The sequence below is a fragment of the Podarcis muralis genome, chromosome 12 (genome assembly GCF_964188315.1).
Source record: "Podarcis muralis chromosome 12, rPodMur119.hap1.1, whole genome shotgun sequence".
In the NCBI taxonomy this organism is placed as follows: Eukaryota; Metazoa; Chordata; class Lepidosauria; order Squamata; family Lacertidae; genus Podarcis; species Podarcis muralis.
Genome location: NC_135666.1, coordinates 33,241,915 through 33,267,660, shown reverse-complemented (window position 1 = coordinate 33,267,660; position 25,746 = coordinate 33,241,915). Strand labels below are relative to the sequence as shown.

Here is a 25,746-nt window from a genome sequence, read left to right as displayed (position 1 = left end):
TGTGACCCAACCACTTGATTTTTTTTAAGTTTTTAAGGTTTTTTTTTTTAAGTTTTAAAAAATCTGAAAGGTGACAAAAATACAACTGTTTTTTAGGTTGGAAAGGTTCCCGTCCATTTTTGTTGTTCTGCAGAACCCTTAATGTGGTTTACATATATTAGTAATAAAAAAAGTCCCTGCCCCTATGTTTACAATCTGAGAGACTTGACACAAAAGAAAAAGGGTTTACGAAGGAGGAGAAGTCTGAACGTTAGGAGGAACACCTTAAAAGTGAGAGCAGTTCAACAATGGAACCAATTACCTGGAACAAAGTGGGGTGGCCTCTCTTCACCGAAAGACTTTAAACGGAGACTGGACAGCCAGTTTTTGAGGATGCTCTAATTCTGAATTCCCTACATTGAGCTTGGGGTTGGATGGGATTGCCTATGGGGTCCCTTCCAACTTCATGGTTCTGATTGGAATTTGTGATTAAAAGCCTAAGTAGGTTTCTGAGAAAGCCATGTAATCCCAGTATAATGAGGGCTACTGGAGTACAGTTCCTTCTGGCTCTGTTTATATATCACACTCTGCATTGGGAAATTGTCATTTTAAATGTCAGTCCTTAAATAATTGCCTGGAGCCATTCTTGGTGTCAAGTAAGTATAATTCCATGTATAATGCCAAGAACGTATCTCGTGTGTCACAGCAGCACTTTCTGTGCGTAAGAAACCAAGAAAGACAGATCTTCACTAAAATCTATGCTTTCAAATAAAATCAACTGCATTGCTGTTGATGACACTTGCTGCATTTTCTTGTGAAATGCATGAGGGCAAATCTGTGATGAAATAATAGTGCAGAAGCAGGGAATAAATCCTAAAAGGATCAAAGATCAGCCTGACTTGATCACGTACATAGCAATATCGTCAGGGAGTGCTATATCGTCAGGGAGTGACGCATGAGGCCCTTTGTGATTACGCTGGAAGAGAACAGGGTGTGAGGCTCAAAGCCAGGACATATGATGATATTTGTGTGGTTTATGTGAATTGGCACCTCCACATAGATGGCATATTGTCAGCTTGTTAATGTCAGAAATTGTAGCCGTAGTTCACAGAATTCAGCTATGCACATACTAGATGTGTGACTGTACCAGTTCACAGAAATTATGCTTCCAGACAAATCCAGTTGTTACCTTGGCAGCTTCTCCACCCTCTCTTTCACAGTGAATGGTTGAAGTTCAATTCATATGTGAATCTAGTCTAAATCATTAGGTACTTGTGCCAGAGGGCCCGCTGAGCTCTGGGTTTCCCTGTGAATCTCTACTGCTTTTTAAAGGGCATGTTCCTACCATTCATGCTACACGTTTGCTGCAGGAATTGCCATTTAAAGGGTGATGTCAGGGCTTACATTTAACTGTAGGTAAACTTGGTTAAGAAGAATACCGACAGCAGATGTGTAAAAGCTTTTTGAGTACATTTTTCTTTCAGTACAAACTAAAAACTGGATGCCTGATTTAGTAGTTCTTGTAAATTAAAGCTGTAGAAAGGCTAATCTCATTAAAGCTTGAAATGCTTATTCTAAAAAGGCAAAGTTTCCCTTTCTCAGTCCATTTCCAAGCGAGGGCTGTGTTTGTCATTAAAAAATTCCGATGTTTCATCAAGGGTGGTATTTTGTTTTCAATTTGTGGGAGAGCATTTAAATTTGTGGTTAATTTTTGAAATTACTTGTGTGACTACTTCAGGCATTTAAATACTGGATGATTCTTCTCTAATATTACCTTACTTTTTCTGCTTTTGGCTGGGAAAACATTGAGGATTTTTTTTGTTCCAGAAAGATAAATCAATTAACTGAGAGAAATGTTTTGCAAATAATCCTTCTCCAAGTGGAGTATATGAACCTATCCCATCTTTTCTTCACAACAATCCTGTGAGGCATTTGTCGCAACATCGCCTACAGTGTTTAATGGTTTAATGTATATCTCTCAGGCCCATATCTAATGGTTTAGGAAACATATACAGTACAGGCAACTTGCATTCTGGGACATTGTAAGCCCATTCTGCCCCCTTCTGAGGCCAAAAGCAGCACACATGTCAGTGGTCGTGCGTCAACAGGACACTCAAAATAGTCGCTGCCTATACTTTTATACAATAATATACAGTACTTTTCTACTGAATTGTTACAGTGTGAATGAGGTCTTCTTTCAGAGTGTTTCTGACTCTTATGATTCAGTGCCCACATTTACATGTCATGATAAAAAATTGTTTATGACTATAAAGAACAATCCTAGCTCAAGCGCTTCCCATTCCCTCTCCTCCTCCATTAATGTTGGAAAGCTTTGCTTCAGATTAAGGCTAACCCCTGCTTAGTTTTGTGTTCAAACCTAGCCAAACTATGGTTAACCATTGGTTATGAAGCTGATTGTTTCAACCAACTACTGTTTAGGGCTTGGCCATAACACTAAACTGTGGTTAATTGAAACTGGAAGCAAACTATTCAATCTCATCATGACTATGCTAGAAAAGAGAGGTGTTGTGCCCAAAGCTGTTAAGTGCCAGCCCACTGTTTATCAGTACATGCAAACCATGCGTCACAGACTGTGGTTTGGGCAGTTACTTGGGCCATGATGCAGAGGAATGTGAGCAAGGCCAAGCAGACACATTAGCATGGCAAAACAAACCCTACTTTTCTAAATCTGTAAATTCTGGTTATTCAGGTGCTAGTTAAGAGCCCCCATCTACCTCTGGTGTGGCCATAAATCTCCATTTTAAGTGCTGCTTAATCCTTTAGGTTGGAATGACTGTTATAATTTGACATTCGGAACCTAATGTTATTTACTTGGAAGCATCTCCTATTAATATCTGTAGCTGATACCTGCACATGTGGCAGATCACCCATGCTTAGAAATCAGTTTAATGCACTGAGAAAGTTCCATTGTATGCAGGCATGCATGTGCATAAAGTTGCTTAGTGGTTCAGTACAGATTTAGAAAAGTAGGGTTTGTTTTGCCATTTTATACAGATTGTTTCCCTTGCACCTGTGCTTGCTCCTAGAAGGGGTTAATCTTCAGAATTATGAATGCAGTTTGTGGAAGAAATACATACTGGTCTGCAATTGTATTTGAGTTAGAGTGAGAAACATTTTCCTACCATATGGGTGGAAAAGAACAATCTCATAATGTATCAAATTTCCATTTTTGACAGTCTGAACCACTTATATTTGATTTTTACAATCTATCTGGAAACCTAATTTTGCTTTAGCCACTAAATGCTTCTGTTTACTATTTCATTCCATGAAATATAATTTTGTGCTAATTCTGAAAGGGGGTTCTTTCTGCTAGGTAGCAGCAACAGACAACATGTAAAATAAATATATTGTACTCGGTCCATAATTGCCAGCCTATAAATTCTTGAATTTTCCACCACAAATTCGAAAGGAATGCAATTACTTGCATCTGGCTTGAGTAAACCTGTGTTTACTCAATAAGATGAACAGATCCTGGCAATGCTTCTGCCTTTGGTATTCTTAAGCTGCATCCTGCTAGAGAAAAAGCACAGAAGACTTACATATTCACTGTGTATTGTATATTAGAAGGATTGCACTGTAATCCTTCACTGTAATATGTGAATACACCTCTCTCCTATTTACCAGTTTTTTAATTTGTATCCTGCCTTTCCAACATTAAAATTCCAAAAAAAAAATCAAATGACTTCTAGGCACTAAATTATTCTTTTTTAAAAAATATTTTTTTCTTTGCTTTTCTGCTTTATCATGTCGTCAATGCATACTGTATTATATAATAAGGATAATAAGAAAAATAACATAAATATGACATATATAAATAAATATTACTAGTAACATAGCTTATTCCTCCAGTTTGTTTTACTTTCTAAACTTTGTCTTTAATTCCCCTTCCACTTTTTCCTTGGTTTCCTAACTGCTGTCTTTTCAACTGCGTTTTCTTACTCTACTCTTCATTATCCTATATTATCCCACATTATAGCCTCTACTGCTGAGTATTTTTGTCAGTCTGTTAAGGTTTTTTTTGTTGTTGTTATAATAGTTTTCCATATAATCTATATGTAATATCCAACCCTCTTTCAAATTCTTGTCATCTTTATTTCTTAATCTATTTGTCATGCTGGCCAGTTCTATATATTCTAATAGCTTAAGATGCCATTCTTTTCAGGTTGGTACTTCGTCCAGTTTTGTGCTACCAGAACTCGAGCGTCTATGGCCACATACATCCAAAGAGTAATTTGATTTTTTGATATTTCTGTTGCTATTATTCCCAAAAACATTTTGGGAAATGTTCTTCTAAACATTTTCTTAAGTTCATTATATATACCATCTCCCAATTCTTTTATTATTCTACAGGACCACCATAAATGATAAAATGTACCTGATGTTTCTTTACGCTTCCAACATAAGTCATCCTTAGCTCTAGATTCTAGACATTTTGGCTAATTTACTTGGTGTCAAATACCACCTGTGGATCATTTTTAAACAGCTCTCTTTTAAAGCGTAACTAGCAGTAAATCTTAGGTTTATTTTTCACAATTGTTTCCACTGATTCAAATCAATGCTGTGACCCACATCTTGTAGGCACTAAATTATTCTGAGAGTGATGAGGGCAAGTCACATTTGAGAGGTGAAAGCAATTTAACTGTAGTCAGTGACTGATGAAACTGCTTTCTCCTAGCTTTTAAAAAACTTGTGGCACTATGAACTGCTCTGCCATTTCCTCTTTTTTCTTGCACATTGCCATGTTTTGTTATGCAGGGTGGTCAGATGAGGGAGGAAGAAACAAAAGAAAGGTCTGTCGTACCCCATCATTGTTCAGGAGAGTCCCTGATCCCAGTAGAGTAGATTTGGAGGGCAGAGGGGGAATTGGTGAAAATTGCCTTCACTTTTCCATTAGTAGAGATATCCTCTGGCTCAAAAGCTATCTCATGAACACAAGGGCATCACTGGATACAAACCTGTTGAAATATACTCGGAGTCAAAAGTGGATTTCATGCTCTTTATTCGGCTTATAGTGGTGAGGAGGAATGGAAGTTCCCCAGAATGTCTGCTTTATATACATTATTTACACAATGGGCCCCACATGATTGGCTAATTCCGGGATTCACCTGTAGGCCAATCAGGTTGTGGATTCACTTCCACCTGGAGCTGTATTGGGTGGCTCCTGTGGACCAATCAGACTGCTGCATTCTGGACCCTATTGTTCTAGGACCAATCAGACTGCTGCATTCTGAATCCTATTGTTCTAGGCCCAATCAGACTGCTGCCTTTTGGATCCTATTCAACTCAGTACATAACACAGTTTACTGCATGTGATTTTTGTCTGTTTTTAAGTTTTCAACCAGTGTGCCGTGGCACCCTAAGGTGCCTTGAATGATGGTCAGGGATGCTGCAGGCAACACTGGCCTCTGTCCCTCTTTCCTTCCCTCTTTCCTCTGATGCCCTCTCGCATCTCTGCCTCTCACAGGCTTGCGTGGCTGTTTGTTGCAACAGCCCTGGCTACAAGCTCCCCTGGCAAATGTTTGCTCAGGGGCTGGCCAGGGAGTGCTGGTTTCCAGGAGCTGAGGTGGCCTCAGAGTAAGTAAGCAAGTAGGTGAAGGAGCCTGGCCAGCCATGACCCCAGCACCTTCTATTGGGAACGGACAGACATGTGGGATGCTGGGCAGGCAGGCAGGCACCACACTGGCCTTTCTTGTGTTTGATGGGAACTGAGTGCCCGGTGTCGAAGGGGAGCCTTTCCACCATGCAGGCCCAGTGCCACCCTCTGCTGTCACTGCTGCCTGCCAAGGTGAATAAGGTGCTGGCCTCCGGCTTCTAAGGCTGAAGGCAACCTTTGCCCCTGCGCGGCAGTGTGAGGAGGCACCTCTCTTAGGGGCAGGGGCAGAGGCTCAGAGACCAGGGGCAGTGGTGGCGTCTGCCTGGAGGACTGCCAAGGAGAGGGGAGAAGAGAGGAGGCTGAGGGAACACTCCAAGGGAGGGTGTTCAAAAAGGGGTGAGGGGCCGTCAGCTCTGCAGGCAAGAGGTGACATAACTGGTTCGGAGTGCATTTCCCCACTGGGGAGCTGCAGAAAGAGTGCAGTTGGTCAAGGGAGATGTGGACTCAAAAAGGTTGAAAACCTCTGCTCTAGCCACTCAATTTGGAAGTAGTGTTCCATATTCAATCATTCTGTTATCTTACCGCCCCTCATTTTTTGGTGTAATTAAATTACTGTCCATGGAGTTAGAACACAAAACCTAGGCGATGTGCGTTTAGTTTCTTTGGACTCTCGATTCACACATGCATGTAGTTGATTTCTCATCACTTAATGACTTGCAACTCAGTATGTGAATTGCTTCCTTTGAAAATTAGGGTGATGAGATGATATAAAAGCTCTCCCTCTGGAGTTTTATCTTTGAAGACTGTTTTGCAAATGCCAACCATCAATTGATACTGCAATTGCTGAGTGATGAATAACTATGTGTAATCAAGCAACTTCATAAAAGTGAAAAAATGTTATGCTTTAGAACAGGATCTGGACCAAGTTATTGAACATATTTTCAGGCAATTAGGATTGTTTCACACTTAAATACTGCAATCAGAGATACGGCCTCTTTAGGTCCGTTACAGAACCCTAGAAATCTATAAAATATAAATGGCATGGGTAAGGCTGGGTTCTAGCCCTTTTTGTTTGTGATATCACAGGTACAATCCTCACCATGTAGCACTTGCAATAAAACCACTCGTTGAGGAAATATTAAATTTTTCCAGCAGCACGATAATTGCATTTTGAATTTCCACCTGTATGCAGGAATAATGCCTTTCGGAAACAAAGTGATATTTCAAAAAGACCATGGAAATTGTTAATATCCTGTGTTTGCACTACCACAATACCCACATTATTGTGGATTTTTTTATTGATAGGAGATGCTAATAAAGGTTCTTTATTCCAAACATAAAAGGCCAGCCACAGACCAGGAATCTTATAACCAGCTCTTGAAATGAAACAAAACAAAAACCTCACCACAAATACATCAGGCCTCTTTGAAAGCTATTACAGACTTGCTGTTTTAAACATAGCAGTGTATAAAGAAAACACTACATGAGTATGCTGCTAATGGAAACCAGCATGTTTGCCAAAACAAGTGAAAAGTACACACTGTGTCAACTGATTCATGATCAGAGACAAGTTGTCAAAGACAGGGCATCTGAATTACTCATTCCAAAATTGACTTCATGTATTTTGTGCTTCTTGCATTGTTTTTATAAAATATAGATTCTGATGGATGTTTCAGTGTTGATTGTTATGATTCATATCTAAGAAATGGATTGCTAGTGAGGGGATAACTTCCATGCTTCTAAACAGGTCTGCAATGGTGAGACCTCTGGAGGTACACTGAGCCAGTTCTGATGTAAGTGCAGGAACCATGATGAGTGCTTGCCTTCTCTGGCATGTGCCAGGTGAGAAGTTCGGATACATTTGCTACTGGTTTTAAACTAAATGGAATTCCTTGTTATGTCTGAACTGAGGGAACTCTAGTTAATGAACAAGCCAGGGTCATAAATCAGAGCTCACTGGGTTTGAAAGGCTGTGATAAAGACGAGTGACTAAATTTATCTTCTGCTACTGCAGGGTTACCAACCCTGGAGGCACCACGCACCAGCAAAGGTTTTCTTTAGTGCTCCCAGAATGAGCCAAAATCGTCAGATTTTTTTTAAAAAAAAGGGATTTCTAGCATTTTTAGAACTTGGGATATAAGATTAAATTTACAGACACCATGCTTCTCAACTGTTGTGAGAAATTAGCCTGTAATCTCTTATATTTGGATTTCAGGTTTTGTTTTGTTTTTAAGGTGCTGAATCATTTAAAATATTCCATCCATGCTACTGAGTTTTGTGGATAGCTTGGTATCAAATATGTTCAGCTACTTAAATACCCCTCCATTATCTCTTTAATGGACAGCACTTCTGCCGTGACTTCTCAGTTTGATTCCTTTTCAGAATAGATCAGTTACATCAGTTTTACAGATGGGCTTGCAGCCAGATCCCAACTCTGAAGTATGTCCTGGTGATTCCTGTGGGTCTTATTCCCAAGGGACAAACTGCATGCTGCAACACCAGCATATACCCCCTTGTTTGCAAGACTTTGCACTGGCTGCCCATCTGTTACTGGGCCAAGTTCAAGCTTTTGGTGCTAACATATAAGGCCCTATACAGATGGATGCCAACAGCAGCAGCATACCATGGGGGGGGGGGGGGAATAACTCCTAATGAAAGAATTTTTTTTAACAATCCCACATACAGACTTCAAAAGTTCTTTATAATCAGTTTAAAATTATTTCTGCTGCCATCTATATTATTTTACCTTCTCTGGTTCATTTCCACACATGCCCTGATTCCCTTTAGTGATCTCTCAGTAATTTGCATTGATGTAAGAAGCCTTCTATCACTCAAGCAAACATCTTTTGTGGTTTAAGCCAAAATGCTATTCTAAACCCACTCCTTCATTAATCACATACGGTGAAATGTATTTTATAACCAAAGGTAAAAAAACTACACTGCTCTTTGTTTTGAGTGTAGCAAGTGTTTGCTGTGTAAATAATGTCACTAATTATAAAAGTGCCAAAACATTTTTAAAAATTGCATTCAATTGCTATATGAACAAATAATAATTATAATATAATTGGCCTTTCAAATACGTCTTGTACTTGGAATGTAATGGTTAAATCAGTGGTAACTTGTATCAGAACATCAAGGCGAATGGAGCTAAATGCTATAATTATTGCTTTCTACAATAGATAGGCAATAATATGCTGGCTGCGGGTGTTTCATAATGATGTACATGTAGATTTAGTAAAAAAGATGGTGTAGTATAATTATAATTAACTAAATTCAACAAAGATAAGAAGTGAGCAATTTTCCTGATACATCAGCAGTTCCTTATGCAAATTTTGGTTACATTCAATTAATTCTAGTTCTCTAAATTATATTTATTTACTTTGCATATCATTTCCAAAAAGATATGCAGTCTAACTTTCTTTCCCCAAGACAATCATGTAGGCCTGATCTGCGAACTAACTCATAGATGTGCTTCTGGTCCCACTGAAATTGTTTCTTCTTGAACCTGAAGCTATTTCCACCAGGTAAAGGGTGGTTGTTACTATTAAAAGTAATAAAGCTTATTGGATGATGGGTGGATGATGTGTGTACTAGAATGATGTGTGTACCAAATAAACACATATGAGGTATATGAGGTTGAATCCATTGAATTAGATTGTGTTTCTTTGACTTCCCTGCTGAGCAAAGGTAATGTGATATTACACAACGTTGTAAAATTTAAAATGTTACTCATGCTGCTAACAACTCATGGACAGCAAGATGGATCATGACAAAAGTTCAGAAAAACACAACTGTATCCAATATAGCACAAGATATGGGCCACACAACTCGGTTTATTGAACCTTATGTAGGCAACTGTATCTAGGCTGTCTATGTCTGTTTGCAGGCAGGCAAGAACAGAATTAAGAACAAAACACAGTTTCTGACTGGGGTGGGGCCTAACCATTGGCTCTCCAGACACCAATAAACTCATAAACACCCATCAGCCCCAGCCAGCATGGCCATGGTAAGGTATAATGGGAGTTGTAGTCCAGCAACATCTGGAGGGCCACAGGATATCCACCTCTGCTTTAGATTATTATAGGAGGTAACGCTGGAAAACATTTACAACCTAATAAAGCCACCAATACAGTGTCCTTCCATGTACTCTGAGGTCTAGCTTACAGTGTTGATATTTCTTTGAGTAGCATATGCCACACAAAGAGAAGGGAAAGTGAGAGCAGAGTTACAAAAGAGAGATGTGGTATTGGTTAAAATGAAATAAAGTGATGCGAAGAAATGAATGTTTTTAAAAGGCCTTTAAATATGTGACCTACTTTGTGGAATGCCCCCATGTTTCTCTGTACTTTTTGTTAAATTGTTTTCAGTTGTGCATGGTTCCATTTGCATACTGCATAATGAGCAAAATACAAAACAAACACACAGACATATTTTATTTGTACCAATGTGTATATATCTTACTAAATAAAGGAAAAAAATGATACTTGTCAGTGTCCCTTGACAAGTCAGTAAATTGAAAAAAGTCACACAAACCAGTGCCTGATTTTTTTTTGGGGGGGGGGCATTTTTTTTGTATAACAGTTATATCTTGACTTCCTTCCATCTTAGTACCCAAGGCAGCATACATGTGATACCTCTTCATATGTATCTTGTGAGAGTATCAGTTTGTCTAATTCAATTTGCTTTACCCCATGAAAAATTTTACAGCAGCAGCTAGCTCATCAATAGAAATAAAATACATTTTGTTCTTCATTGCAGATGATCCAAGGTGTCTGAACTGTAATACACAGGGCTGGGGGAATGCGGCAGTGCATTTTTTTTCTTTTTAGAAATTAATTTGGGAAGTCAATGGCTAAAATAGGAACATAGGAAATTGCATAGTATCAAGGGGTCCATCTAACTCAGTATTTATTGTCTCTATTAACTGACCACAGCTTTCTAGGGTTTCAGATATGGGATGTTCCCAATCCTGTCTGGAGTTGCCAGGGAGCCAAGATATCCCTAAATTATTATTTTAATGTAAGAGTGGAATGTTCTAAAATGACTCTTAAAATGTGGCAGATACCATTCTACTCTTATAAGCTGTTTTAGGTGTACTTGTACAGAAAAATAGGGTATAAATAATATTAATTTGCAAACAGTTTTCTAACACTAGTTTTCAGTTACAGTTTAAAGAAGAGTACAGCTGTATATACTGGCTAGTTAAAGCTCAATGAGGTCAAATAGATTTTAGCACCAAACTGCTCTTGGAGTTACAACCATTTTGTATTTTTTAATGGAATTGTTCTATTTATAGTCACCATTGTTGTTATATGTTATAATTGTAAGATAGTGAGTCAATTACACAGTTGCCTGTGAAACGAGGCTGTCTAAAGTAGGGGGCTCAGAAGAAACCGGAGTTCAGGAAGGGCTTACGTTATCTTTCTAGTGAAATACCTCACCAGAAACTAGATTGCTCAACTATTTTGACCGTCAGTGATTTCTCATTTTTAATCCCTGGAGCATAAATATCATATTTCTTCATCAGTCAGCAGTGGTTTTATTAATATAATTACAGTAAAAGGCAATAGATCTTCATTTTGTCCTGATTATAATTATAAATGTATTGCCAAAATTATTACATTTTATATTGACACAAGACATGCTAGCGCATGCATTCTGACAATGCAATGCTGAAAAACACATTTCTTTCTACATGAATGTGTTCATGCTGTTTAAACGGTGACCATTCTTGCTTTCCAGCTTTGATCACAGAATACACATTTCTAATGGGTGTTTCAATGCTTAGTCCCCAGAGTGGGCTTTGACTTCATTCTTGGAGTCACCATGCACTATTTGTCCTGCAGATGCTTTTCTGGGTTGCTTCTATTTATGGCTGATATGGAGAACCTATGGCCTCACAGATGTCAATGTATTACAGTTTCCATCATTCCTGATTAATGGACATGCTAGCTAGGGCTGATGGGAGTTGGAGTTCAACAGCCACAGCTTCCCCATCCTAGGTCCATGGAAAACTTTGTCCTGGATTATGTTGCCTATTCTCTCTGGACCTAATGGATTCAGGGTTCAAGGACATTCTTTTTGTACCCAGCTACTCTGATTCAGTAATGTTTGACATTCTTTAAACAATATTTTAAGTGGGATTAGTAACAGAATCTTTTCAGCAATTGTGGATACAACTACAAATATCCAAACATAATTATTTTGGTAGTTTTAGGCTGCAATATTTGGTTATGTTAGGGCACAATCATTGCTCCTTGGGAAGTATGCCCTTGTGATACCTGCATTTGCATTTATAGTTTACATTTTTAGGTATATTCTTAAAATATCCCTGCACACATAGTGTGTGAAACAACCCTTGAATGCTTTTAATTTACTGTAACATGTTGTAGATAACCCTTGTTTTATGCATCTATCATAATGGCATAAAATATTATTTTGGCTATTTGTCTCTGATAACTTTATCATTTTAGTTCCATAAGACCATAGCACTAAATTAATGTTTGTCAGAAACCATTGACACAATGTCTTTTTCTCTTTCACTATCAAACCATGGAATGTAGTAGAAAAGAAATAAAACAGCCAAATAAGGAGTGTGCATATACAACATTGCTCTTTTCTTTTCTTTTCTTTTCTTTTCTTTTCTTTTCTTTGCAAGAATACCCCAGCACTCCCACACAGAATAATTACAAATAATAATGATAATGGAAATATTTAGGATCCATAACTTCAGATAGTTCTAGGCTAAGACCTTCCAAGGTAGGTCACATGCATAGTAAGACATAACATTAAAACATCTTATAAAAAAAAATCAGTCTACAAACACTGTGCTGGAAGTCAATGGCGAAGCAGGAAAGGTCTATATAACACTATGTTCCCAAACCCCTCCCCATGTTTTTCCCTTATAGAGATCAACTATAAGGGAGTGTGGAGCCCATTTACAGCAATGGGTGAAATGGGAGCTTCAAGTAGTTCACTGCTTTTAGTTTACTATTTTTACTATGGCCTGGTTCATAAAACACCAGAAGCTTTGTGTTTATACCTTAGTGTACCTGAACCATGTGAATGTGCAGGTACCTGGAGAGGAGTTGATAGTCACTTTTCTCTACGCTCGTCATTCTTACTATTATGCTGTGCTAAAACCACAGTTTGGCTTCTAAACCAGGGCTCATGGTTTAGATTGCCAAGAACAATCCTTATCCAGTAGAATCAAAGTTGGGGATGCTGTTCAGGCATGTAAATTGAAACCAGTGGAGCTATGTAGTGTACTATGCAAATACGTCTAGTACAGACTGTTGTTGGTTGGTGCATTTTCTGTCTGCTTGAAAGCAAGTTTTATTGCTGTCTGACTATTGGAGGGGAAGCAGTTACTCATGGGTATTGTCATGTCATTTTTCTGTTTTAATCAGTAACATAGAGCATTCTTTTTAGATTATGCTGAAGCCTAGCTAGTTTTGAGGGTGAACTCTTAACAGAAAACACAAATGTACATTTTTTTCCTCAGAGCAATTAAATATCTTTATTTAACTCTTCGCCACAATTAAAAACACAAATCTGAGTGAAAGAGACAAAACAATTTTGTAGGAACAAAAGTGGAAATGAGGGGAAAAGCAAAAACAACTAGATTATCTTAGAATTTAGTTGCTACCCAATTGCCCTTGTTTGTTGGCTCTTTTCCTCCTCTCCCGCTGTTTTACTTGCATTTTCAACACAATCCTATACCTATCTACTCAAAAGTAGGCCCAGTGATGCTTGCTTTCAGGGATATGTGCATGGGAATTCAGCCTTGTTGCAGAAGATATATTTTCACTGCTATTTTTCTTTTATTCAGTGTTTTTCAGCACATGATTGGTTTTAATTTGAATTTTCAGCAAAAGAAAGTACTGACTATGTTCCCAACTGAGGCTACAGATGTGTTAATGTAAACCTTAGACGGCACTGAGTTTCAAGTTGTGCGTTTCATTCATATTTCTTTGGGCTTTGGTTTTAAAATAATTCAAAATAGCTGTACTTGATTAACAGAGTGAAAATGTGAAGTTTAATCTGCATTATTTAGTGAATTGAAAAAACAAACATTGTAGTTTCATGGGCATAGCCAGGATTTATTTATTTTTTTGGGGGGGGGCAGTTATCTGTGATGCAATAGGTCAGTTTGTTAAGTATTTTTCTTTATTTACTTGATGGGGGGAGCAGCTGCACACATCCCTGGCTACGCCTTCTCAAAACTGTGTGGCCTCCTTCTCAAAACGGATTTGAAGCAACTAACAGTAGGAAAACCTCCAATCATGATGACCAACACTCAGTTATAGAGTATAGATGAGCACTGTCACTAAGAAAGTCTTGGCTTTGCATAGCATAATTGTACTTAGAATTATTTGTTTCAAACTCCGAATTAATGCTGGGCAGTACAATTCATGAAACAAAATGGGAATTGAAAACATATTCAACTAGGATATATGGCATTCCAGACATTTGAGAATCTAGTATTTAGAGGATAGTGCAGAAACAGAAAAACCTGACAATCTTGGTTTAATTAAACCTCCAAAACCATGAGAACAGGGTGAAGGTGGAAAGCAATCTGCACACAATAATTGCTGTCTGCATTGGAAATAAATTGCACGACTAACATTTCAGTGAAACAACAATGTGAAGTAGATAGCTTAAGAAGCAGATTCTTAAAAAACAAAACAAAAGAGGAAACACTTTTCAGATGAGCTTTATGCAAAATTGAAAAAGGATGTTCTTGATTAAGTATGGTTGGTGGCAAATCTTAACAGCCAAGGCCTAATGAGTAGAACACTAGTTTATTGGTTTTCTGTTTATTAGTATACTGGTTTTTATTAATTTACTTGATGTCTTGTGGCAATATCCAGAATAGACCTGCTGAAATTAATGGACAAGTTAGTTATGTCCATTAATTATTATGGGTCTTTTCTGAGTATGAGTCGCATTGGACATACTTCTAGCTGAATTTGGAGGTTGTATTCTCAATATGTGTATGCATGATGGACATAGGAAAACAGAAAATGAAAACGTTGCTTTCTTCTTGATCTGCTTCATCACAAGTAGAACACTTCATTCTTCTCCTGCTCTAGATAAGCAGATTCCCGATGCTGTTTGAATGCATTCTGTTTTAGATGAGATGTTAAGATGCTTGAAAACAGGAAACAATGGGGCAGTTGCACTTTCTGGGTTTTTTTCTGCATCACTATCTTGTCCAAAGACATTCAGTTCAGTGAAAGTACAATACTCTAAGGTAAGGGCATAAATAATGGCAAGGGTATATTTTTTGCAGAGGTAGAGAACCTGCAACCTTCCATATGTTGTTAGACACCAACTCCCATCAGCCCCAGTCAGTATGAACAGTAGTCGGGGATGGCAGGAGTTCTAGTCCAATAGTATCTGGAAGATTGTAGTTTCTGCATTCTTGTGTTTTTGGGTAAAGAGGTTTCCTGATCACAAATATTTTGTCTGTATTCTAGAATTCATCATCTTTTTGTTGTTGTTACGATTTGTCTACCTTTAGTGCCTCAAATTGTTAATTTACTTTCTTAGAATAGACTAGACATGCTATAAATGGATGTGAGTGAATGAGGCATATATATGAAACATATACCTCATATAGTTCAATCAGTCTGGAGGGTCACAGGCTTCCTGTCCGTGATCTACATCTTAAAGGTAATTTTGCATATTTTCCTTTGTTTTCTTTTGCCTTTCCTCCTGGCATGTTCTGGGTGAATGGTTGGGTGTTTTCCAGTAGTACAAAAATGTCTAACCAGTTTTCCTTAACACCGGAGTGTGGTGGGTCTTCCAAGCCGCAAATGTAACTCCTAGCAGCCATAAAAATAGTTCACAGACTATCCTTTTTCTTCTGTCGCCAACTGACAATCTTCTGTTTATACTCATACAGATGTACTGAAAGATGGGTATTCAAAATACAATGTATGTTTTAGTACATCATCCAGATTTCCAAGGCCTTTTGGAGGAAAACCATTGTGATGATGCCACACCTCACCAGCAAAAGGAAGTGAAGTTCGTGCATCTTAATAATGGTTTCACCCTCCCAAACGTGATACAGTTATAGCAGTCAGTCTCTCCCTGCCCCCTCAGTTGGAAGCAGGTGTGTTGTTGATTCTGTTAGACAGGTTATGGGATTTTATTTCAGAATTCTTTACTGAGACCACCCAAAAGAAATGCCAAATGTGCTGCACAGATTACTACCTCACGTTCTTGTTAGTTCTTTGCGGCAACTAACATCTGGGCATCTTTTGATATAGTTACACACAGCTGCCAATATAAATATAAGCTTATTCTTCATTTCAGTTGGAGTGGAAGTTCAACTCAGCTGAACCCAGGGGGAAAAGTTACAGTGGGCAATGATCCCTTGGCCTTCTGTCTCCCAGCCATTATTGTTTGCCAGTGAAATAGCATGGTTTTTAAAAGTTGACTTAACCTGTTGCAGTCAGAATCGGATCAACATTCATGCCAAGACAGCCAACAACAGGGTCAGCTCAGGCTGCCATGGCTTCATGACAACAGTTGGGCTGGTATGTGTTGTTACTGGGCCTATGCATTATCCAGGGCGCATTCTGAACCTAGTATTTTTCACCTATCAGGTGGTTTGAAGGTGAGACCCTATTGTCATAGTCAGAGCCAGACTAGTAAATCTCTTTCTCATGAAATTAGGCAGACAGCAAACATTCCTCTGTGCAGAAGAGTTGGGCCCATTAAGTTTGTTCATTCTGGGAGACTTAGTAATAATAATAATAATAATTTATTATTTATACCCCGCCCATCTGGCTGGGCCTCCCCAGCCACTCTGGGCGGCTTCCATAAAAACCAAAAATACAATAAAATATCACATGTTAAAAACTTCCCTGAACAGGGCTGCCTTAAGATGTCTCTTGAATGTCAGGTAGTTATTTATCACTTTGACATCTGCTGGAAGGGCGTTCCACAGGGTGGGCGCCACTACCGAGAAGGCCCTCTGCCTGGTTCCCTGTAGCTTTGCTTCTCGCAATGAGGGAACCGCCAGAAGGCCCTCGGCGCTGGACCTCAGCGTCCGGGCAGAATGATGGGGGTGGAGACGCTCCTTCAGGTATACTGGACCGAGGCCGTTTAGGGCTTTAAAGGTCAGCACCAACACTTTGAATTGTGCTCGGAAACGTACTGGGAGCCAATGCAAGTCTTTCAAGACCGGTGTTATATGGTCTCGGCGGCCGCTCCCAGTCACCAGTCTAGCTGCCGCATTCTGGATTAGTTGTAGTTTCCGAGTCACCTTCAAAGGTAGCCCCACGTAGAGTGCATTGCAGTAGTCCAAGCGGGAGATAACCAGAGCATGTACCACTCTGGCGAGACAGTCCGCAGGCAGATAGGGTCTCAGCCTACGTACCAGATGGAGCTGGTAAACAGCTGCCCTGGACACGGATTTGACCTGTGCCTCCATGGACAGCTGTGAGTCCAAAATGACTCCCAGGCTGCGCACCTGGTCCTTCAGGGGCACAGTTACCCCATTCAGGACCAGGGAATCCTCCACACCTGCCCGCCTCCTGTCCCCCAAAAACAGTACTTCTGTCTTGTCAGGATTCAACCTCAATCTGTTAGCCGCCATCCATCCTCCAACCGCCTCCAGACACTCACACAGGACCTTCACCGCCTTCACTGGTTCTGATTTAAAAGAGAGGTAGAGCTGGGTATCATCCGCATACTGATGAACACCCAGCCCAAACCTCCTGATGATCTCTCCCAGCGGCTGCATGTAAATGTTGAAAAGCATGGGGGAGAGGACAGAACCCTGAGGCACCCCACAAGTGAGAGCCCAGGGGTCTGAACACTCATCCCCCACCACCACTTTCTGAACACGGCCCAGGAGGAAGGAGCGGAACCACTGTATAACAGTGCCCCCAGCTCCCAGCCCCTCAAGACGGTCCAGAAGGATGCTATGGTCGATGGTATCAAACGCCGCTGAGAGATCCAGCAGAACTAGGAAACAGCTCTCACCTTTGTCCCTAGCCCGCCGGAGATCATCAACCAGTGCGACCAAGGCAGTTTCAGTCCCATGATGAGGCCTGAATCCCGACTGGAAGGGATCCAAATGGTCCGCTTCTTCCAGGCGTGCCTGGAGTTGTTCGGCAACCGCTCGCTCAATCACCTTGCCCAGGAATGGAAGATTTGAGACTGGGCGATAGTTGGCCATCGTGGCCGCATCTAAAGATGGTTTTTTAAGAAGCGGTTTAATAACCGCCTCTTTCAGCGGGTCTGGGAAGGCTCCCTCACGGAGGGAAGCATTCACCACCCCACGAAGCCCATTGCCCAGTCCTTCCCGGCTAGCTTTTATAAGCCAGGATGGGCAAGGATCCAGGAGACAGGTGGTTGGTTTCACTCGTCCAAGCAGCCTGTCCACATCCTCGGAGGTAACAGATTGGAATTGATCCCACTCAACTTGACTAGACAGAACTCTAGCACTCTCCCGCCCTGGCCCTGCTCCCACGGTGGAGTCTACTTCTTCCCGAATCTGAGCGATTTTATCTGCAAAAAACTTTGCAAAATCATTGCAGGAGAACATGTGGCCCGTACTGGGCCCCGATGTTGCAGGTGGTTCCGCTAAATTGTGAACCACCTGAAAAAGTCTCCTGCTGCTGTTTTCTGCAGATGCAATAGAGGCGGTGAAGAAATTCTTCTTCGCCGTCGCTATCGCCACTTGGTAGGCTCGACGTTGAGCTCTAACCTGTGTCCGGTCAGATTCGGAATGAGTTCTGCGCCACCGGCGCTCTAGCCGTCTCAACGATTGTTTCATTGCCCTCAGATCCGTGGAAAACCACGGGGCTGTCCGGGCTCCATGCAATCGGAGAGGGCGCTTCGGAGCCAAACAGTCAATAGCCCTGGTTAACTCCACATTCCAGCGGGCCACCAGGGAATCAGCTGAAAGGCCATCAACATGGGATAAAGCATCCCCTACCACTCTCTGGAAACCATTTGGATCCATTAAGTGGCGGGGGCGGACCATCCGAATTGGTCCCACCTCCCTGCAGAGGGGATGGGTCGCAGAGAAGTCCAGTTGCACCAGGAAGTGATCTGACCATGGCACTTCTTTCGTTTCGCTTTTACTTAGTGTCAGATCACCAACATCCATAGAGGTAAACACCAGGTCCAAGGCATGTCCACGGCTATGGGTTGGGCCGGACTTATTCAGGGACAGCCCCATGGAGGCCATGCTTTCCACGAAGTCCCGAGCGGCCCCTTGTAAGGTCGTGTCGGCATGGATGTTAAAATCCCCTAGGACGACCAAGCTAGGTGTCTCCAGGAGAACATCCGCCACGACCTGAAGCAGCTCGGGCAGGGAATCCTTGGTGCAGCGGGGAGGTCAGTACACCAAAAGGAATCCTGTACTGCCCCTATTGCCCAACTTCCAGAACATGCACTCAGAAAACTGGGTCTTCCCAACAGAACGCCTGGTGCAAACTAATGACTTCCTAAAAATCACTGCAACCCCCCCTCCCCGCCCACATGACCTGGGTTGCTGTGCGTAAGAGAAACCTGGTGGACAAGCAGCGGCAAGGACAGGCCCATCTGCTTCATCCAACCAGGTCTCTGTTATACAAGCCAGGTCAAATCCTCCATCCATGATCAAGTCATGGATGGCAGTGGTCTTATGAATCATTGACCTGGCATTGCACAGCAGCACCTTCAGGTCATGTGGGTATCCCTTGCTGATTCTAGTATCCATCCGGTCAGGACCAGACCCGGAGGCAGGGATAGTCCTCAGACAACGACTAAACCTGCCTCCTCTGTAATGATAGGGTCTGGTCTTAGCGTAACTCCTCCTCCTACCCGTGATCACTGAGATCGGTTGTCCCAGTGCATCCCGCCCTGTGGAACATGCCCCAGCCATTTTATGGGCTGGGGCCCACTCCCCGGCAGCCCTGAACCCTCCCCCTAAAAACAAAAACAAAATAACACCTTAAACAAACAACCAAAACCAATAAAACAATACAAGCGAAAAATGTAAAAATTACAAAAACATCAAAATAATAATAATAAAATAATTCCCCAAGCCCAACCAACATCCATCCCACCCCCACCCCGCACATACAAAAAATCCAAAGAATTAAAAAACAAACAAAAAAACACATTTTAAAAACACTCTGTGCCTCTCCGGCAGTAACAACTGTCCTGGTGAGGCCTGTCAGGCCCCGCCCTGGGCCAGATGGTAAGTGGCAGGAAGGAGCAGGGCCCTCAAGCACTCACTCAGGGAGTCTTCCTGGGCAGCAGGCCGCAAGCCGCACGCAGTCCTTATGAGGCCCTAGGCCCCGCCCCAGGCCAGATGGTAAGTGGCAGGAAGGAGCAGGGCCCTCAAGCACTCACTCAGGGAGTCTTCCTGGGCAGCAGGCCGCAAGCCGCACGCAGTCCTTATGAGGCCCCAGGCCCCGCCCCAGGCCAGATGGTAAGTGGCAGGAAGGAGCAGGGCCCTCAAGCACTCACTCAGGGAGTCTTCCTGGGCAGCAGGCCGCAAGCCGCACGCAGTCCTTATGAGGCCCCAGGCCCCGCCCCAGGCCAGATGGTAAGTGGCAGGAAGGAGCAGGGCCCTCAAGCACTCACTCAGGGAGTCTTCCTGGGCAGCAGGCCGCAAGCAGCACGCAGTCCTTATGAGGCCCCAGGCCCCGCCCCAGGCCAGATGGTAAGTGGCAGGAAGGAGCAGGGCCCTCAAGCACTCACTCAGGGAGTCTTCCTGGGCAGCAGGCCGCAAGCCGCACGCAGTCCTTATGAGGCCCCAGGCCCCGCCCCAGGCCAGATGGTAAGTGGCAGGAAGGAGCAGGGCCCTCAAGCACTCACTCAGGGAGTCTTCCTGGGCAGCAGGCCGCAAGCCGCACGCAGTCCTTATGAGGCCCCAGGCCCCGCCCCAGGCCAGATGGTAGGTGGCAAGAGCAGGGCCCTCAAGCACTCACTCAGGGAGTCTTCCTGGGCAGCAGGCCGCAAGCAGCACGCAGTCCTTATGAGGCCCCAGGCCCCGCCCCAGGCCAGATGGTAAGTGGCAGGAAGGAGCAGGGCCCTCAAGCACTCACTCAGGGAGTCTTCCTGGGCAGCAGGCCGCAAGCCGCACGCAGTCCTTATGAGGCCCCAGGCCCCGCCCCAGGCCAGATGGTAAGTGGCAGGAAGGAGCAGGGCCCTCAAGCACTCACTCAGGGAGTCTTCCTGGGCAGCAGGCCGCAAGCAGCACGCAGTCCTTATGAGGCCCCAGGCCCCGCCCCAGGCCAGATGGTAAGTGGCAGGAAGGAGCAGGGCCCTCAAGCACTCACTCAGGGAGTCTTCCTGGGCAGCATAAATCCCATAAATTCATGAATACCCTAGGAGTTTCCAGTTGACGTGGCTGGTGCCTCTGTTAAAAACCTTGTCTCACTATGAAATTGTGAGTTGTATTGGGCTGTTAACATGATTCCTCCCACTGAATTGCTCACAGTTGCTCAGGAAGTTGTTCAGCAGAGTTTTTTTTTGAAGGGTTAGTGGCCTATTGGGTGATATTTTAAAACCTTTGGGGGACTTCTGTGACATGCTTGTAGACGTTTTGATGATAAAATGGCTCTTATCTATGCCAACCTTGTCCCCACTGTATCTGGAAACAATTAATCAATTTGTAGTTGCTGTGGCTCGATGATGTAGACGAGGTGCTTGGAATGACGCAGCTGACCATTTGTGGATTTGCCCTTTCCACTTCTTGGTTAATTACATCTAGCTATGGAATAATTACGGTACATCTAGCTGTAGAATAAGTACTATATATTTGTATAGTAGGCTATGCTTAAGGCAGGCAAAAGCTCTTGAGGGTGTGGTGCAGAGCTGGGGAGCGGCATGGGCCTGGGAAAGGTTCTAAGGGCTGGATAAAGAAGCCCGGTTTCTTTCCCTGGTCAACAAGAAGGAGGACTTTCTTGGCAATGGAACCCCAATTGTAGAATGCCTTAAAGCAGCTGAGGGCAGACCAGAGTAAGGCCTGTTCCCCTCCAGTCTGTTCCCAAGGCCCGCACACTTGTCTAGGCAATGTTGTTTTGTGTATTGTATGTGTGGTCTCGCTTCATACGGTGGCATAGCTGAATGTATAGAATACAAGTTACTGATCATCAATAACTCTACTAGAAAACAAATATGAGACTGCTTTCCGGCAGCGTATTACCATAATCCAACTAGTATTGAAGCAAAAGTAGACATCAGTGTGTGGTATGGGCGCCCACACATAGTGGGAAACCACTCGAATCAGATGTAGTAAGTGTGCATCCGAAACCATCTGGAGCTACAAGGCATTTCTTATTTAAAAGCAGAGGGTGCATATCTTTTTGTGGAATCAAACTTTTGTAATATGAATTTATAGACTGTATGACTGGCAAGATTCCAAAATGCTTTGTTTTCCAAATTACATTCACATGGCGCTGTAAATGTTTTGTTCTTTGGTTGGTATATTAATGCAGTAAATCATCCGTTTAAATAACAGTAAAAAAATGTTACACACCAGGAAGATAGATTTTTCAATACAGCATTAACTGTACTAGGTTAATGGATCCTGCGGTTCAACAACAATACAGTCTACATTTTGGAGATGGGGAAGTAGATTACCACAGAATTTACGTGATACATAGGGAAGATCAATTACTAGGATTGCTGTTGCAGGTTTTACTGATGAGTAAAACAATTTTCTGTACATGTTCCATAAGCATCACACATTTGGGATGCCAGAACCATAGAGGCAGCAGTGGGTGGTCGGTAATGTGAGATAATTGGTGTGGGACAAGAACAAGATCTCGGCTGCTCGTTTTGTTTTTCCTATCCTTCTGTGTTTAATGGTTTACAATATGACTAAACTTTTCAAGTATCTAAGTCTGTGATGTTTCCCGTTGTTGAATATTTGGCTTCCCTCAATGAGAATATTGAAAAGCAGGATTGTAACACTATAGAAAGAAAGCTGTATGGAAAGAAAGGCAGGAGCACTTGTAAATATGATTGACCATGACATCTTTTATTGAGTCAGTTTGCACTGCCAGTTTAATTCAGTAGAAACTCCAAGAAAGGTTCTTGGCTATCAAAATATCACTGGAACGAAGTGCTCACTCACAGGTCCAGCTAGATATTAGAAAGACTGTCTGATTCTTGTTTCTATTTTTATTTGGGTTTAATGAATCCAAGCCATAAAGCAGTCATTCAGAAACTAAAGGTTCTGCACATAAACATGTTGGGAACACAGCAAAAACGTTTAACAATCTGTAAATTCAAAGGATTCAAAGGATCTGTCAATAGAGGAGACCCTCTTGCACTGACCATTGTCAGTCAAAAATGTGCAAACTGAATGAAGAGAACAGGAAATATTCAGCTAAGTTTATTTTTTAAAAATAAATTTAATATTAATGATGTGCTTTACTTGTTGCAACCTGCTCTCCACTGTATTGTGCAAAGTTATTTCTCTGCCCTGCTACCTCAGATTCTTTTTCAGTTGTAGATCTCAAAAATTGAATCTCTGGCCATCTGCAGCCAAAGGATGTCATGTGCCACTGAGATATGGGCCTATCTGCTTCCTACTTTTTCTTCCTAATTCCTACCATTTCTCCATTAATATTTTAAATTCATATTTTGATTTCCCATCCTAGAAATGAAAGCAGCTGATAATGGGTATCTTTTTGCTCTCTTTCAGGACAATTTGAAGCTTCAAGAGACCATGGATTCAGCTGCTGCTCTTATCATGGCATTAATAAGAGACAGAAATCCTGCCTACGTCGGACAGCTTCTAGTAGCATGAAAAGGAGATGTGCAGATATTACAAGGAGGGGTCAATGCAGCCTTTTTAAGTTGGGATCTACCAAGAGTATATTTTGGGTGGCAGTTAAATATTTAAGAGGGAGGTCTTATTTGAAATATAGCTACTATAAGGTTCAGAATGTTATGCTATGTGTTACCTTGAGTGCCTTTGGGCAGCGAGAACTAAGGATTATAATAAATAAGGTTGTTTGTATTCTAAAGGGATATAACTGCAGAAGTGAATTGCTTCAAAGCTGCGTGGACATGATCTAACCAGAGTGAAGCGCTTTAAATACAGCTATTCCACAAGGAAGTGCTAAGCATGTGTTACTATATTATTACACTGGCTAATTAAAGCCATAAGAAGAGCCCATCTAGTCCAACATTCTGTTCTCACAGGGACCAACCAGATGCCTGTTGGAAACCCAAAAGGAGGATCCAAGCATAACAGCACCACCCAACCCTGTGGTTTAAGGCAACCAGTATTTCCCTCACCTCCTCTCAAATAACTTTTTGGTTTAAATCAGGGAAAATCAATTATAGGTGTTATTTGAACAAAACATTTCATACTGACATTTATTAATTGGATTGTGTGTGCATTGCACTACCTTGCTGTGCTTTGAATCCCAGATAAAGACGTAAGTGGGCTTTTCGCTCGACTTCAGATGTTCCCCTTTTTATGTGTGGAGCTGTCCCTTGCAATGAAGAAAAGAAGTATTTTGAAGGCATACATTAGACTCCCTCTGCCAGCAAGGAAAGACCGATTCCTGGTTCTATCTCTTGTCATCACTTAACCTTAGGCCAAATCCACACTTTGCGCAGCAGAAACTCTCTTTGTGGCTACACCAGTGTTTCCTGCAACAAATATATACGTTGTGGATGACATGACCCACATCTTTAAACATCTACAGAATGTGTTGAGAAGGATATGTTTTGTGTTTAAAGATGCTAGTATATTGTTTGCACTTCATGTGTGATAGCTACAGAAAACAATACAGTGGTACCTCAGGTTACATATGCTTTAGGCTACATACGCTTCAGGTTACAGACTCCGCTAACCCAGAAATAGTGCTTCAGGTTAAGAACTTTCCTTCAGGATAAGAACAGAAATCGAGCTCCGGCGGTGCGGCAGCAGCAGGAGGCCCCATTAACTAAAGTGGTGCTTCAGGTTAAGAACAGTTTCAGGTTAAGAACGGACCTCCGGAACGAATTAAGTACTTAACCTGAGGTACCACTGTATCCACAATATTTGAGCCTGCCAGGTGGAGCATCTCAAAATACCTAAGTGTAGGGCTCTTGTCTTCGAGTAGGTGGTTAGTGCCTCTTGCTCCTTATCTGGGAAGCCTTGTATCTTGTTAACGTAAAATATGAATGAGCAAACCCCAGTTATGTTTATGTTCTTCAACCCAACTCTTCATATAGTATGTCAGTAAATCTGTAAGGGAACTAAAACAATAATGGTTAATGGTTAATAAGCAGTGCACAGCTTTACATGGGTATTCATGCACAACCTCTTTGAGCGTGACAAGGAAATAAAAAGTGCTCACATTATGACCCTTGGGCCATATCCTGGGTGCAGCTTTGTGTAATGCAGCTAAATATAATCAATTACAGTAAGGCTGATTGAATCATCGAAACGTTTTTTTGTGGTCATTTCAGACGCTCATGTCATTGTTGGCAAGATTATTTTTAGCACCCTCAAGGAAGTATAGTGAAGAGAACACTCAGAAATGGAGGTGGAAGAGCTGTCTTGCATGATTCGGCCATATAAACTATTATTTTACTTAAAACATTTTTATTTTGCTATTCAACCAACAAAAGATTACCAAAGGAGCTTACAAATATCAATAAGAAAGCCCTTGCCTTCAGGCTTGCAGTTTGATAGAGAGTTGTAAAAACAAACAAACATGGGATGTGAAGCTCTATATCTTTGTTATTCTCTTGTCCTTTGACAACTTTACAAAGATTTATTTGCAATTTTTTTGTTCGATATGTACAGTTGTGCTCCTTCTGTTGAGCCTCATCAGTTTCTGCAAGGAGGCATTTACACTGAACAATTGTTCCCAACCTTTCTCAATGCTTGGGTAGGTGACAAAGAAGCACAGTAGTGTTAATTTCCCTAAGGCATAGACTGAAATTTCAAAACAAAGTATGCGTGACTGAAACTTTGAATCAAAGTCCTTGATTTTGCAACTCAACTCTGCCATGAATTCACTAGAGGTGTTAGGCAAGCCACTGTCTCTGTGTCCTGTCTACAGCACTGGGATAATAATATTGACCTACCGGTACCTTTCAGGGCTCCTGTTCTATGGGATAATGCTATGAATTATTATTATTATTATTATTATTATTATTATTATTATTATTAGATTCAGTAA

At 41.7% G+C, this 25,746-nt stretch overlaps 1 protein-coding gene across 3 annotated transcripts in view; it reads left to right on the top strand.

Moving 5' to 3' along the window:
- Nucleotides 1-24,919, top strand: part of CRPPA (CDP-L-ribitol pyrophosphorylase A) — a 56,403-nt gene extending 31,484 nt beyond the window's left edge. For 2 of the 3 annotated variants that reach the window (XM_077936985.1, XM_028749921.2), the window contains one exon: nt 23,265-24,919. In XM_077936985.1, coding sequence (XP_077793111.1) covers nt 23,265-23,369 — 105 coding nt within the window. In that variant the 3' untranslated portion in view covers nt 23,370-24,919. Of the gene's footprint in view, nt 1-7,340; nt 7,436-23,264 lie in introns of all 3 variants that reach the window. The other variant, XR_003709084.2, reaches the window with a different exon arrangement.
- The last annotated feature ends 827 nt before the right edge of the window (nt 24,920-25,746 follow it).